The sequence below is a fragment of the Heteronotia binoei genome, chromosome 3 (genome assembly GCF_032191835.1).
Source record: "Heteronotia binoei isolate CCM8104 ecotype False Entrance Well chromosome 3, APGP_CSIRO_Hbin_v1, whole genome shotgun sequence".
In the NCBI taxonomy this organism is placed as follows: Eukaryota; Metazoa; Chordata; class Lepidosauria; order Squamata; family Gekkonidae; genus Heteronotia; species Heteronotia binoei.
The window spans coordinates 187,832,716-187,847,654 of NC_083225.1; the positions used below are offsets into that span (position 1 = coordinate 187,832,716).

Below are 14,939 nucleotides of genomic sequence, written 5' to 3' on the forward strand. Positions count from 1 at the left end.
TAATTGCACCCAACACTACAAGCGAGAACCAATTTGTCCTATTAATCCCAGACGCTGGAGACATCAGTACAACTGAAAGAAAAACTTAAGGCCAGATGCTAGGGACATTGTGGCGAGTGAGGACAAACCTTATTTGTCCTTAGGGTTTGTAGAATCTTTCGGGCTCAAGTGCCGTGTTCTACTGGAGAAAGTTTTCCTTCCAGACGTTTCGTTCTCAGCTGCGGTGAACATCCTCAGTGGCGTTGCAGCCAGAGCAGGCGCTCTGACCTTCTTGGCTGCTGTGCATTGAGTGGGGCCAGGGCTGCTGGAGAGCTGCTATTTCTAGGCTGGAGGGGATGTGGTGAAAGGGCAATTGGTTTGTGGATGTGCTTATTTGTCCTACTGCAGATACCAGAGGCAACCCTTCCTTGTCCTACAACAGATACAGGGGAAACTGTGACAAATAAAGGCCGAACCTACTCACCTATGCCAAATCCTGGAGCATCTTGGGAAGGGAAGGGAAGGGAAGGGGCCACTGGGAATACTGTGGAAAGTGAGGGCAAAAATTGCCCTCCTGTTCTGGATACTGACGATACCACAGCAAACAAGGGTAAATTGTATCCTTGTAATCCCAGATATCGGGGAGACTGTGGGAAGGGAAGGCAAAAATTTGCCATCTCATGATAAATCCTGGAATACCATGGGAAGTGAGGACAAAGTATGCCCTCCTAATTGTGGACATCATCTGGGCAATCGTATATTGACTCTGTATGTAGAGAGGGCTATTGTATGTGCAATAGGCCTCTCTACATACAGAGTCAATATACGATTAGGGGTGGCCAAACTTGCTTAATGTAAGAGCCACACAGAATAAGATGTCAGATGTTTGAGAGCTGCAAGGCATGAGCGTCAGATGTTTGAGGGAGGGAGGGAGGGAGGGAGGGAGGAAGGAAGGAAGGAAGGAAGGAAGGAAGGAAGGAAGGAAGGAAGGAAGGAAGGAGAGAGAGAGAGAGGTAGAAAGAAAGCAACTTTAACTTTAAATGTACTCTCCAAGCCGCTGACTGATTTAAAGAAAGAAAATCCTTCTCCAATTACATAGTGGTGAGGGGCTTCAAGAGCCATACAATATGTGTGAAAGAGCCACAGTTTGGCCACCCCTGAAATAGCCTTTCTAAATATACACACACAACCTGCCACAATTCTGGTCATTTTTCTTGTAATACTACTAAACCCATGTTGCAGTTCCAACACACACTCAGCATCCTTACCCATAGAAGAAATTATAGTGAAGAGTTCTTTCAAGGACGGGAGAATGGAGGACATCTGAGCCTTCCAGATTTTCTGCAGCAAGCTGCTGACTTTGATTACGTGGTCTAGAAAATCCACAATGGCCTCTTCTCTTCCCGAGACAGTGCGGAACTGCCCAATGCACCGGATGAGCTGTTGGCAGAAGAGGGCTTGGCGTTTGCCAGTGGGGATACATTGGGGGTACTGGGTCAAGAGCTTGCTGATTTTCACACACTGTTTCAGCCCCGGCCTCTCGCAGACTTTCCGGAGAACCTCAACCCTCAGGAGGCTGAAAATGTCATTGGCTGACGGCCTGTCCAAAACAAAGGGCAGCCCAAGTTGGATATAGTCCAGCACGTACAGGCTCCTTTTCCCGAGGGAGCCGTAACCCTCTTGGAGGAGACTTAAGAGGAAATGGACATTGAAGAACTCCTCAAACGCCTCTTGGTGGTAGTGGCCGCAAACTTCCAAGAGCTCTTTTCCTACCGACCTCTTGAACTTGGTGTCTCCGACGAGGAAAATTTTGGTGGACAGCTCCAGCATCGACCAACACTGCTCGCTGTCCATGGGCTGTTTTGAAGCGTCAATGACCCGCCGCACCAAGCCCTGCTTCATGTGGTCAGGGTATGAAGAATTCAAGATGGCTTCAAGGATCTTATCCATATCGACTTCCAGATGCTGAAAGAAAGGCAGACATTGGGGAGTTCAGTTCACACTTGAGCTGCTTTATACTGAATCAGACCTCTGGTCTATCAAGGTCAGTCAGACCTCCAGCAGCTCTCCAGGGTTTCAGGTAAAGGTCTCTCACATCACCTACTGCCTGGTTCTTTAACTGGAGATGCTGAGGACTCCTGGGACCTTCTACAAGCCAAGCAGATGCTCTACCGCTGAGCCGTGGCCCATTCTCCTTGATTTACACTGAATCAGATCATCAGGTGAGAGGTGATACGATCACCATCTTCAAGTAGAAGATGAAGAAGAAGATATTGGATTTATATCACGCCCCCCACTCCGAAGAGTCTCAGAGAGGCTCACAATCTCCTTTACCTTCCTCCCCCACAACAGACACCCTGTGAGGTAGATGAAGATATTGGATTTATATCCCGCCCTCCACTCTGAAGAGTCTCAGAGCGGCTCACAATCTCCTTTATCTTCCTCCCCCACAACAGACACCCTGTGAGGTAGATGAAGATATTGGATTTATATCCCGCCCTCCACTCCGAAGAGTCTCAGAGCGGCTCACAATCTCCTTTACCTTCCTCCCCCACAACAGACACCCTGTGAGGTAGATGAAGATACTGGATTTATATCCCGCCCTCCACTCCCAAGAGTCTCAGAGCAGCTCACAATCTCCTTTCCCTTCCTCCCCCACAACAGACACCCTGTGAGGTAGATGAAGATATTGGATTTCTATCCCGCCCTCCACTCCAAAGAGTCTCAGAGCGGCTCACAATCTCCTTTACCTTCCTCCCCCACAACAGACACCCTGTGAGGTGGGTGGGGCTGGAGAGGGCTCTCACAGCAGCTGCCCTTTCAAGGACAACCTCTGCCAGGGCTATGGCTGACCCAAGGCCATTCCAGCAGGTGCAAGTGGAGGAGTGGGGAATCAAACCCGGTTCTCCCAGATAAGAGTCCGCACACTTAACCACTACACCAAACTGGCTCTCCAAGTACTTATAGAGAATGGTGTGGAATTGTTTTCTGCTGCCCCAGAAGGCAGGACGAGGGTTGAAATTAAATCAAAAGTGTTTCCAGCTCAACATTAGGAAGAACTTCCTGACCGTTAGAGCGGTTCCTCAGTAGAACAGGCTTCCTCAGGAGGTGGTGGGCTCTCCTTCCTTGGATGGGGAGGGAGGGAGAGGTGGAAAGAAAGCAACTTTAACTATAAATGAATTCTCCAAGCCACCAACTGGTTTGGCTTGGAGAAGTGGCTGGCTGATGAGGCGCCTGGGGCAGTGTGAAAGAGCCACATGCAGGGAATTTTTTTAGCAGGAACGCACAGGAACACAGTTCCGGCTGACTTGGTGTCAGGTCTAATATGCAAATAAGTTCCTGCTGGGCTTTTTCTACCAAAAAAGCCCCGGCCACATGTGACTGCCGAGCCACAGTTTGGCCACTCCGGTGTATATACTGCATTTAACCCTCCCTCCCCTCAAAAAGGGGAAGACGCTTCCAGAAACTATTTTCACCGGCTCACCTCATCGAATCAAATCCATCACTGCCTTGAGAACAGTAAACAAACAGTTTCTTTTATGGAGGGGGGGGGGAAATCCTATATAAACGAGCGCGACCTGATGATAGAAGTGCCTTCTTTTGCTTACCCATCCAATTTCGTGTCGTGAGAGAGATTCTTTGATCCGTCCTGCTTCATCTCCCCCGGGGCCTGCCGTAGCATCAACCAAAGCTGAGAGAGAAAATTTTACCTGACCTCGCTTGTCCTTCCAAAAAATGCTCTGCTCTGCCTGCCAAGAGATTGCATCACTGATTTTTTCCCCCCTGCATCGTCAGGACAGCTGGCCAGTTGGGGGCAGGCCATGCGAGACGCTAAGCAGCCGTGACACAGCGATACATAGGGTTGCCAATCCCCAGGTGGGGGCAGGGGATCCCCCGGTTTGGAGGCCCTCCCCCTGCTTCAGGGTCATCAAAAAGCGGGGAGGGGGGGAGAGAAATGTCTGCTGGGAACTCCATTGTTCCTTATGGAGATCAATTCCCATAGGTATAATAGAGAATTGATCTGCGGGTATCTGGGGCTCGGGAGGGGGGCTGTATTTTGAGGTAGAGGCACCAAATTTTCAGCATAGCATCCAGTGCCTCTCCCCAAAGTACCCTCCAAGTTTCAAAAGGATTGAGCCAGGGGCCCCAAAAGAAGATGGCCTTATCCTTCATTATTTCCAACAGAGGGAAGGCATTTAAAAGGTGTACGGTCCTTTTCAATGTGATGGCCAGAACTCCCTTGGAGTTCAATTCTGCTTATCACACCCTTGCTCCTGGCTCCGCCCCCAAAGTCCCCAGATATTTCTTGAATTGGACTTGGCAACCCTACACAGGACGGGGTCACTAGATTGGCTGTGTATTTGGGACTTGCATGACACAGTCCATTATCTGCAACCCGTTGACTGGGGGTAGGGACTGTTGGAAGGGCTGCAGCTCAGTGGCAGAGCATCTGCTTGGCATGCAGAAGACCCCAGGTTCGGAATGATTCGGAAGGGACTTGAAAACAAACCAGCCAGTCTCATAATGCCCCTGTATAAATCGATGCTGCGGCCTCATTTGGTATACTGCGTACATGGGGAGGGACGGTGGCTCAGTGGTAGAGCATCTGCTTGGGAAGCAGAAGGTCCCAGGTTCAATCCCTGGCATCTCCAAAAAAGGGTCCAGGCAAGTAGGTGTGAAAAACCTCAGCTTGAGACCCTGGAGAGCCGCTGCCAGTCTGAGGAGGCAATACTGACTTTGATGGACCAAGGGTCTGATTCAGTATAAGGCAGCTTCATATGTTCATATGTTCATGCGTACAATTCTGGTCACCGCACCTCAAAAAAGATAGGCTAGCATTGCAAAAAGTCCAGAAAGGGGCAACTAGAATGATTCAAGGGTTGGAACGCTTTCCCTATGAAGAAAGGTTGAAACGCTTGGGGCTCTTTAGCTTGGAGAAATGTCAACTGAGGGGCGACATAGAGGTTTACAGAATTATTCATGGGAGAGAGCAGGGGTGAGGAACCTTTTTTCTGCCAAGGGCCATGTGGATATTTATAACATCATTCGTGGGCCGTAAAAATGATCAACTTGAAAAACAATGCTCCATTAAGGCCAGCAAAATTAATGCAAATGATTGTTTTTCTATCTGAAGTCATGTGGGGAGAGCCTAATCTGGCACACACACACACGGCCCGCTGCCCTAAGCAAACGTCCAGGGCTTTTTTGTAGAAAAAGCCCAGCAGGAACTCAGTAGCATATTAGACCACATCCCCTAATGTTAGCATATTAGGTCACACACTCATTAGCATCTTAGGCCACACCATCTAGGATAACCAAGTGCAAACTGAACTGCGACAGTAATTTCTCCAGGCCCTGCAGCAATTCTGGCCAGCCAGCCAGGCCCCAGGGAGGCTGCCACACAGTAGATCTGGGCCCTGTGATCCCTGCCTGGCCCTGGGGAGGCTGCTGCACAGCCCGGCTGGGCCCCACGATCCTCGCTGGCCAGCCAAGCCCCAGGGAGGCTGCCACGTGGCTCGGTTCGGTCCAGCAATCCCCGAGGGCCACACCACGTGACTTCAAGGGCCGCATGCAGCCCTCAGGACGGAGATTCCCCACCCCTGCGATAGAGAGAGGGTAGAGAAGGAAGTACTTTTCTTGCTTTCTCACAATGCAAGAACTCGTGGGCACTCCAAGAAATTGCTGAGCAGTCAGTAGGGTTTCCAAGTCCAAGTCAAGAAATATCTGGGGGCTTTGGGGGTGGAGCCAGGAGCAAGGCTGTGGCAAGCATAATTGAACTCCAAAGGGAGTTCTGGTCATCACATTGAAAGGGACTGCACATCTTTTAAATGCCTTCCTTCCATTGGAAATAATGAAGGATAGGGGCACCTTCTTTTGGAGCTCATAGAACTGGACCCCCTGATCCGATCTTTTTGAAACTTGGAAGGTATTTTGGAGGGAAGCCCTGGATGCTATGCTGAAAATTTGGTGCACCTACCTTAAAAAACAGCCCTTCCAGAGCATCACATACCCATGGATCAATTCTCCATTATACCCTAGGAATCAGTCTCCACAGGGAATAATGGAGTGCCCGGCAGACATTTTCCTCCCACCCACCTGCTTTCTGATTACCCTGAAGCAGGGGGAGCACCTCCAAACCGGGGGATCCCCGACCCCACCTGGGAATTGGCAGCAGTCGGATTAGAACAGAAAAAAGGAAGTACTTCTTCACCAAAAGGGTGATTAACACATGGCATTCACTGCCACAGGAGGTGAGCAAAAATTCTACTTTGTGAGCTACTGGCATTAAAGTTGTGAGCGGCTGCCTAAATTAGTTTGGTCTGTGGCCATTTCTCCTGGGCGGAGACAAAAATGTGTGAGCCGGGGGCTAAAAAACTGTGAGCTAGCTCACACTAGATCAGCTAAGAGAGAACACTGCTCACAACCACTCTGCTTGCATTGTGCTGTCCGTACAGTAAACGAATCTTAACGCTCTACCAGTTGCACTGTTCAATTTTACAGAAATGCACTCTGCCGCAATGATTATTGTACGTCTCGTTTGGCTTTTACTGCATCATCTCTGACCTTTGCAGTCCACTTTCTCCATTATGGTATGTCTTGCTTTAGACGATTTTTTTGCCTGTGTCTATACACTAATAGCAAAGTTGGCCAAATCTGAGGATACTTAAATCCTGTGGTTGAAGTTGTGAACAGATGACCTTAAAGCCTGAACAATACCCCAGGTTTGCGGGGAAAATCTGAATTAAAAAAACCAACAACATTGAGGGGGGGGGGGGTTCAAAAACCCAAATGATAAGAGGAGCGCATATAGCAGAGATGGCTAATGTAAGAGCTGCACAGAATAAACACTGGATGTTTAAGAGCCACAAGATATGAACATCAGATGTTTCAGAGCTACAAGGAAGGAAGGAAGGAAGGAAGGAAGGAAGGAAGGAAGGAAGGAAGGAAGGAAGGGAGGGAGGGAGGGAGGGAGGGAGGGAGGGAGGAAAGAAGGAAGGGAGGGAGGGAGGAAGGAAGGAAGGAAGGAAGGAAGGAAGGAAGGAAGGAAGGAAGGAAGGAAGGAAGGAAGGAAGGGAGGGAGGGAGGGAGGGAGGGAGGGAGGAAAGAAGGAAAGAAGGAAGGGAGGGAGGGAGGGAGGAAGGAAGGAAGGAAGGAAGGAAGGAAGGAAGGAAGGAAGGAAGGAAGGAAGGAAGGAAGGAAGGAAGGAAGGAAGGAAGGAAGAGAAGGGAGGGAGGAAAATAGATGGGGAAGGGAAGGAGATGTGGAAAGAAAGCAACTTCAACTTTAAATGCATTCTCCAAGCTGCCAGCTGGCTTGGCTTGGAGAAGTGGTTTAAAGAGAGAAATGCCTTCTCCAAGCCAGCCAATGGGGCGGTGGGGGCTTCAAGAGCCACACAATATGTGTGAAAGAACCACATGTGGCTCCCAAGCCACAGTTTGGCCACCCCTGGCCTATGGCTTTAACAAATGGATCCCCACAGTAGCTATTACTAGGCAACCGCAGTATTCCAAGGCTTTGTTTCTCTGAGTCAAAGGCAGGGGCGGGGGCTGTTTTGGCCTTTGAGGGAAGCCTCATTGGAGCCAGGCCTGACAGCAACTGCCAAGTGACTTGATACCATCTGACTCACCTAGGCCGAGCTGCTTGCTACTCTTCAACGGCAGCCACCCTATGAAAGTCAGCCTGGTACAGCAGTTAGACCAGGGGTGTCAAACATTTATTTATTTATTTATTTATTTATTTATTTATTTAATGGACTTATATCCCGCCCTTCTCACCGAAGTGTCTCAGGGCGGCTCACAACATAATGATTCATACAGTTCCATTTAAAACATTTACAGATACAATAAAAGCATAGTTAATAAAACAAGATAAAATAAAGCCAGCGGTCTATAAGAGCATTTTGTTCCATCCAAAGATGTTCCATCCAAGTATCAGTTAGGTGTTATAGGCCTGCCGGAAGAGGGCTGTCTTGCAGGCCCTGCGGAACTGCCCTAGGTCCCGCAGGGCCCGCACCTCCTCCGGCAGCTGGTTCCACCAGTAAGGTGCCGCTGTTGAGAAGGCCCGATCCCTGGTGGATTTTAGGCGGGCCTCCTTTGGCCCAGGGACTACCAGCAGATTTTGTGAGCCGGAACGTAGTACTCTCTGGGGAACGTGTGGGGAGAGACGGTCCCTAAGGTAGGCAGGTCCTAGGCCATACAGGGCTTTAAAGGTAATGACCAACACCTTGTACTGGACTCGGAATGTTACTGGCAGCCAGTGCAGATCCCGGAGCCCCGGCCAAATGTGCTCCCATCTTGGGAGCCCTAATAACAGCCGGGCAGCAGCGTTCTGCACCAACTGCAGTTTCCGGGTCCGGCACAAGGGTAGCCCCATGTAGAGGGCATTACAGTAGTCCAACCTCGAGGTGACCGTAGCATGAATCACTGTTGCTAGGTCGTCGCGCTCCAGGAAGGGGGCCAACTGTCTCGCCCGCCTAAGATGAAAAAAAGCGGACTTGGCAGTGGCTGCTATCTGAGCCTCCATCGTCAGAGAAGGCTCCAATAGCACCCCCAGGCTCTTGACCCTGCCCGACGCTGTCAGCGGCGCGCCGTCAAAAACTGGCAGGGGGATTTCCCTTCCCGGGCCGCAGCGACCCAAGCAAAGGACCTCTGTCTTCGCTGGGTTCAGCTTCAACCCGCTCAGCCTAAGCCACCTAGCCACTGCCTGTAACGCCCGGTCCAGATTTTCTGGGACGCAGGCGGGCCGGCCGTCCATAAGCAGATAGAGCTGGGTGTCATCCGCATATTGATGACAACCCAGCCCATACCTTCGGGCAATCTGGGCAAGGGGGCGCATATAGATGTTGAATAACATCGGGGAAAGTACCGCCCCTTGAGGCACGCCGCAGTCAAGCATGTGTCTCTGGGACAGTTCCTCCCCAATCGCCACCCTTTGTCCCCGACCATCAAGGAAAGAGGAAAGCCATTGCAAGGCCAGCCCCTGAATCCCAGCGTCGGCAAGGCGGCGCGCCAGAAGCCGATGGTCGACTGTATCGAACGCTGCCGATAGGTCCAACAACATCAGCACCGCCGAGCCGCCTTGATCCAGATGCGGCCCGGGGGCCAAATCAGCCCCCCCCCGAGGGTTCCTATCAGGCCCCCGAGCAACTGGCTGTCGACTGCTTCCTTCTCCCTCTCTCTTGCTTCCTTCTGCATCACAGCTTGCTTTGCAAGGCTTGGTCAATCGCACAGGAGCTACAGAACAAAACCTCTATTTCAGGGGTGGCCAACAGTAGCTCTCCAGATGCTTTTCGCCTACAACTCCTATCAGCCCCAGCCATTGGCCATACTGGCTAGGGCTGATGGGAGTTGTAGGCAAAAAACATCTGGAAAGCTACCGCTGGCCAATGGTAGCTCCCCAGATGTTTTTGCCTACAACTCCTATCAGCCCAGCCATTGGCCATGCTGGCTGGGGCTGATGGGAGTTGTAAGCAAAAAACATCTGGAGAGCTACCGCTGGCCACCCCTGCTCTATTTTCTCCATTGGCTAAGGCTCCTCCCTTGGAGAGGACGGGGGGAGGCAGAGTTTGCTTTGCCAGGCTCTCTCAATTGCACACCAGAGTTATTGAGCAAGGCCTCTCCTCCTTCTATTGGCTGAGGCTCCTCCCCCTCCTCATCCCCTGGGGAAGGAAGAAAAGAGCCAAAGCTTCCTTTGCCCAGTTCCCTGGATCCCATGGAAGAAATACAAAGAAAGCACCTCTAAGACCAACGAGTGCTAATGTTTTAAGCATGTGTTAAGTTTTTAAAAAAATCTTTGTGCTTGTCCGTGTCCTTTATAAAGTTTATATCTCTGCTACCTAATCTTAAATAGGTAACCACATGGTCAGGTCCGGCATGGCCCAGCCCGACAAGGTCTCATTTATGTCAGAGCCGGCCTTCATAACAAATCAGCCTGACACCCCTGCGTTAGAGCTTCAGAGTAAAGACTGGGAGACCCGGGTTCGAATCTCAATCTTGCTGTGGAAGCGCATTGGGCGATATGGGACCAGTCACCTGCTCCCAAGCTTAACCTACGTACCTCCCAGGATTGTTGTGAGGATAAAAAAAAAGAGGATGCCAGCCTCTCGGTGGGACCCAGGGATCCCCCAGAACTACAGCTCATCCTTGCTCAAATAGAAGCCCTGGGCAAATCTTCCGGGGGACACAATGCACCCCACTGGAGCTGCTCTAAGATCGGGGAAGCCATGTGTGAAACAAGTCCTGTTTATACAGGCAGGGAATGCCCGAGAACTTTAGCAATCCACCCGCAGGTGACTATCACATGCCTCTAAACAGACGGCTCTGAACTCCCTGGCAAAGAAGCCAGACACAGGATTTGGGAAGAAATTACTTGCACAAGTTTAATTTAAAAAAAAAAAAAAACTTCAAAGGGATTAACTCGGCCCGTTGGCAGCTAAATGGGAATTAGGAGGGGATTGGTGGATACATCGCATATCAACGGAAAATAGGAAAAATTGCTAAAACATGTAATAGTAGGAGATTTCCAGGGGCCTCCTGGAGGTTGGCAACCATAATTACAGTGTTGGAGTAGGCGAGGGGTGGCCAAACCGTGGCTTGGGAGCCACATGTGGCTCTTTCACACATACTTTGCGGCTCTTGAAGCCCTCACCGCTCCACAGGCTGGGCTGGAGAAGGCATTTGTCTCTATAAATCACTTCTCAAGCCAGCCAATGGCTCAGAGAACGCATTTAAAGTTGCTTTCTTTCCACCTCTCCTTATGGAAGAACATAAGAGAAGCCATGTTGGATCAGGCCAATGGCCCATCCAGTGCAACACTCTGTGTCACATAAAAACATAAGAGAAGCCATGTTGGATCAGGCCAATGGCCCATCCAGTCCAATACTCTGCATCACACAGTGGCCAAAAAAACCCAAGCGCCATCAGGAAGTCCACCAGTGTAGCCAGGACACTAGAAGCCCTCTCACTGTCCCCCTCCCCAAGCACCCAGAATACAGAGCATCACTGCCCCAGACAGAGAGTTCCAACGATAAGCTGTGGACCTCTGCTCCATATGCTTATCCAGTCTCCTCTTGAAGCTGTCTATGACTGCAGCCGCTGCCACCTCCTGGGGCAGTGAATTTCCCGTGTTAATTACCCTTTGGGTGAAGAAGGACTTCCTTTTGTCTGTTGTAACCCAACTGCTCAACAATTTCATTGAATGTCCACGAGTTCTCATATTGTGAGAAAAGGACTTCTTCCTCGGCCTTCTCTATCCCATGCATAATCTTGTAAACCTTTACAGGGGTGGCCAAAGGTAGCTCTCCAGATGTTTTTTGCTTACAACTCCCATCAGCCCCAGCCAATGGCCATGCTGACTGGGGCTGATGAGAGTTGTAGGCAAAAACATCTGGAGAGCTACCGTTGGCCACCCCTGTATCATGTCACCCCTCAGTCGACGTTTCTCCAAGCTAAAGAGTCCCAAGCGTTTTAACTTTTCTTCATTGGGAAAGTGTTCCAACCCTTTCCTTCCCCTCCCCATCTGTTTTCCTTCCTTCCTTCCTTCCTTCCTTCCTTCCTTCCTTCCTTCCTTCCTTCCTTCCTTCCTTCCTTCCTTCCTTCCTTCCTTCTCTTTCCTTCCTTCCCTTCCCTTCCCTCCCCTCCCCTCCCATATGAACATATGAAGCTGCCTTATACTGAATCAGATCCTCGGTCCATCAAAGTCAGTATTGTCTACTCTGACTGGCAGCGGCTCTCCAGGGTCTCAAGCTGAGGTTTTTCATGCCTATTTGCCTGGACCCTTTTTAGTTGGAGATGCTGGGGATTAAACCTGGGACCTTCTGCTTACCAAGCAGATGTTCTACCACTGAGCCACCGTCCATCCCCAATCAGTATTGTCTACTCAGACTGGCAGCGGCTCTCCAGGGTCTCAAGCTGAGGTTTTTCACGCCTCTTTGCCTGGACCCTTTTTAGTTGGAGATGCCGGGGGATTGAACCTGGGACCTTCTGCTTACGAAGCAGACGCTCTAGCACTGAGCCACCGTCCCTTTTCTTCCATGTGGCTTTCAAATATCCGACATTCATGTCTTGCAGCTCTCAAACATCTGACATTTATTGAAATTCCCACTCTGCCATGGAAGCTCACTGGGGGGGGGGGGGGCCTTGGGCCTGTCCCACACTCTCAGGCTAATGTACCTTTCAGGGTTGTTGTAGGGGGGGGGGAATGAAAGAGAAGGGGGTAAAGCCGCTTTGGATCATAATGGAGTGGGCGGGAGAGAGAGAGAAAGGCGAGGTGTGCGTGCAATAACCAGGCCTGTAGCCACAGGGGGGCCTGTGGGGGCACTGCCCCCCGACTTCCAGGGGACCTCCAGCATGCCGTCTGCTCTTTTCATTTTCTTTTTGCCGTGGCTGAGCCAGTGAAGCGTCATCAGTGGCAGCCAGAGCCGGGAGAGCTGAGCAGGGCGTAGGGCACTGCAACTGCAAAAGGAACAGGGAAAGAGGCAGCGGAGGCCATGTAGAATGGGCCGGGGGCTGGATGGAACGCCAGGCTGCAACGTGCCAGGGTGGGAGAGAGGGAGGCGGAAGAAACCCCCTCTGCTAGCACACAAGGTGCAGTGCTTCACTCCCAAAATGTTAGGGTCGGCTGCTTTCACTTGGCCACTTTCAGAGCCTCCGGCTTTTGCCCCTACCCCAGAAAGCTTCTGAGAAGTGGCAAGCCCAGCCAGCAGTAGATGGAAAAGGGTGCCCCCTGACTTTTTAAAAAGCCTCCCCAACTTGTAAAATTCTGGCTACGGTCCTGGCAATAACCAAATAAATAAGAACAGTTGTTGGCCACCTCCTGGCTTTGTCAAGCTGGTTAGTGCCTGTAAGAACTGGAGAACCTCCAGTCTCAGTCAAGTCCCAGAGAGAAGAAGAAGAAGAAGATATTGGATTTATATCCCGCCCTCCACTTCGAAGAGTCTCAGAGCGGCTCACAATCTCCTTTCCCTTCCTCCCCCACAACAGACACCCTGTGAGGTAGATGAAGACATTGGATTTATATCCCGCCCTCCACTCCGAAGAGTCTCAGAGCGGCTCACAATCTCCTTTCCCTTCCTCCCCCACAACAGACACCCTGTGAGGTAGATGAAGACATTGGATTTATATCCCGCCCTCCACTCCGAAGAGTCTCAGAGCGGCTCACAATCTCCTTTCCCTTCCTCCCCCACAACAGACACCCTGTGAGGTAGATGAAGACATTGGATTTATATCCCGCCCTCCACTCCGAAGAGTCTCAGAGCGGCTCACAATCTCCTTTCCCTTCCTCCCCCACAACAGACACCCTGTGAGGTAGATGAAGACATTGGATTTATATCCCGCCCTCCACTCCGAAGAGTCTCAGAGCGGCTCACAATCTCCTTTCCCTTCCTCCCCCACAACAGACACCCTGTGAGGTAGATGAAGACATTGGATTTATATCCCGCCCTCCACTCCGAAGAGTCTCAGAGCGGCTCACAATCTCCTTTCCCTTCCTCCCCCACAACAGACACCCTGTGAGGTAGATGAAGACATTGGATTTATATCCCACCCTCCACTCCGAAGAGTCTCAGAGCGGCTCACAATCTCCTTTCCCTTCCTCCCCCACAACAGACACCCTGTGAGGTAGATGAAGACATTGGATTTATATCCCGCCCTCCACTCCGAAGAGTCTCAGAGCGGCTCACAATCTCCTTTCCCTTCCTCCCCCACAACAGACACCCTGTGAGGTAGATGAAGACATTGGATTTATATCCCGCCCTCCACTCCGAAGAGTCTCAGAGCGGCTCACAATCTCCTTTCCCTTCCTCCCCCACAACAGACACCCTGTGAGGTAGATGAAGACATTGGATTTATATCCCGCCCTCCACTCCGAAGAGTCTCAGAGCGGCTCACAATCTCCTTTCCCTTCCTCCCCCACAACAGACACCCTGTGAGGTAGATGAAGACATTGGATTTATATCCCGCCCTCCACTCCGAAGAGTCTCAGAGCGGCTCACAATCTCCTTTACCTTCCTCCCCCACAAGAGACACCCTGTGAGGTGGGACTGGAGAAGGCTCTCACAGCAGCAGCCCTTTCAAGGACAACCTCTGCCAGAGCTATGGCTGACCCAAGGCCATGCTAGCAGCTGCAAGTGGAGGAGTGGGGAATCAAACCTGGTTCTCCCAGATAAGAGAGCTATGGCTGACCCAAGGCCTTTCCAGCAGGTGCAAGTGGAGGAGTGGGGAATCAAACCCAGTTCTCCCACATAAGAGTCCGCACACTTAACCACTACACCAAACTGGCTCTCCAGATGGTATCAATAGGGTGATCTTAATTCAGTGATCTCTAGTCTTAATCAGGGCTTTTTTTTGGTAGAAAAAGCCCAGCAGGAACTCATTTGAATATTATGCTACAGCACCATTGTTTCGCACAGAAACAATGCCCAAACAGGAACTCATTTGTGCATGAGGCCACACCCCCTGACACCAAGCTACCCGGAACTGCGTTCCTGCTCAAATAAAGCCCTGGTCTTAATAAAATGGGAAGGGAGGAACAACGCTCTCATTCACAGTTCTCAAATTCAATAGAGGCATCTTTTTCCAAGGACAGCTCATTCGCGGTCCCACCTAGGAGCCAGCAAACAAACTCCACCGCAACCAGCGCAGAAGAACAACCGAATTCCCCACCCCCGGCAGAGGCTGACTAGAAAAAGAGAGGCAAGACAAGGCCAGAACGGTGACTCATGCAGAGACACAGCAGGTGGGCGGGTATTCGGGACTTGCCTATCGTTTCAATTCATTCATTCATTTGGGAATTACCACTTGAGTATTGAGAGGGTTTCACTGCTTGTACAGCTTTTGTTACACAAGGAACATGGGGTGGGGGGGGGAGGAAGCAAACAAACGCAAAGCCTTTTGGAGACAGCCCTGGGTCTCTGTAGGTCAAGAAATCAAGTGCTAACTTTTTGTTGTTGTTCCAAGCTGGTT

The 14,939-nt window shown here is 50.8% G+C and overlaps 1 protein-coding gene across 1 annotated transcript in view; it reads right to left on the reverse strand.

Moving 5' to 3' along the window:
* Window positions 1-3,676, reverse strand: part of LOC132569151 (ubiquitin carboxyl-terminal hydrolase 35-like) — a 31,623-nt gene extending 27,947 nt beyond the window's left edge. The window contains exons 1-2 of the mRNA XM_060235337.1: window positions 3,588-3,676; window positions 1,248-1,944 (exon numbers count right to left, since the gene is read on the reverse strand). Coding sequence (XP_060091320.1) covers window positions 1,248-1,929 — 682 coding nt within the window. The 5' untranslated portion in view covers window positions 1,930-1,944; window positions 3,588-3,676. The remainder of the gene's footprint in view (window positions 1-1,247; window positions 1,945-3,587) is intronic.
* Window positions 3,677-14,939: the final 11,263 nt, after the last annotated feature.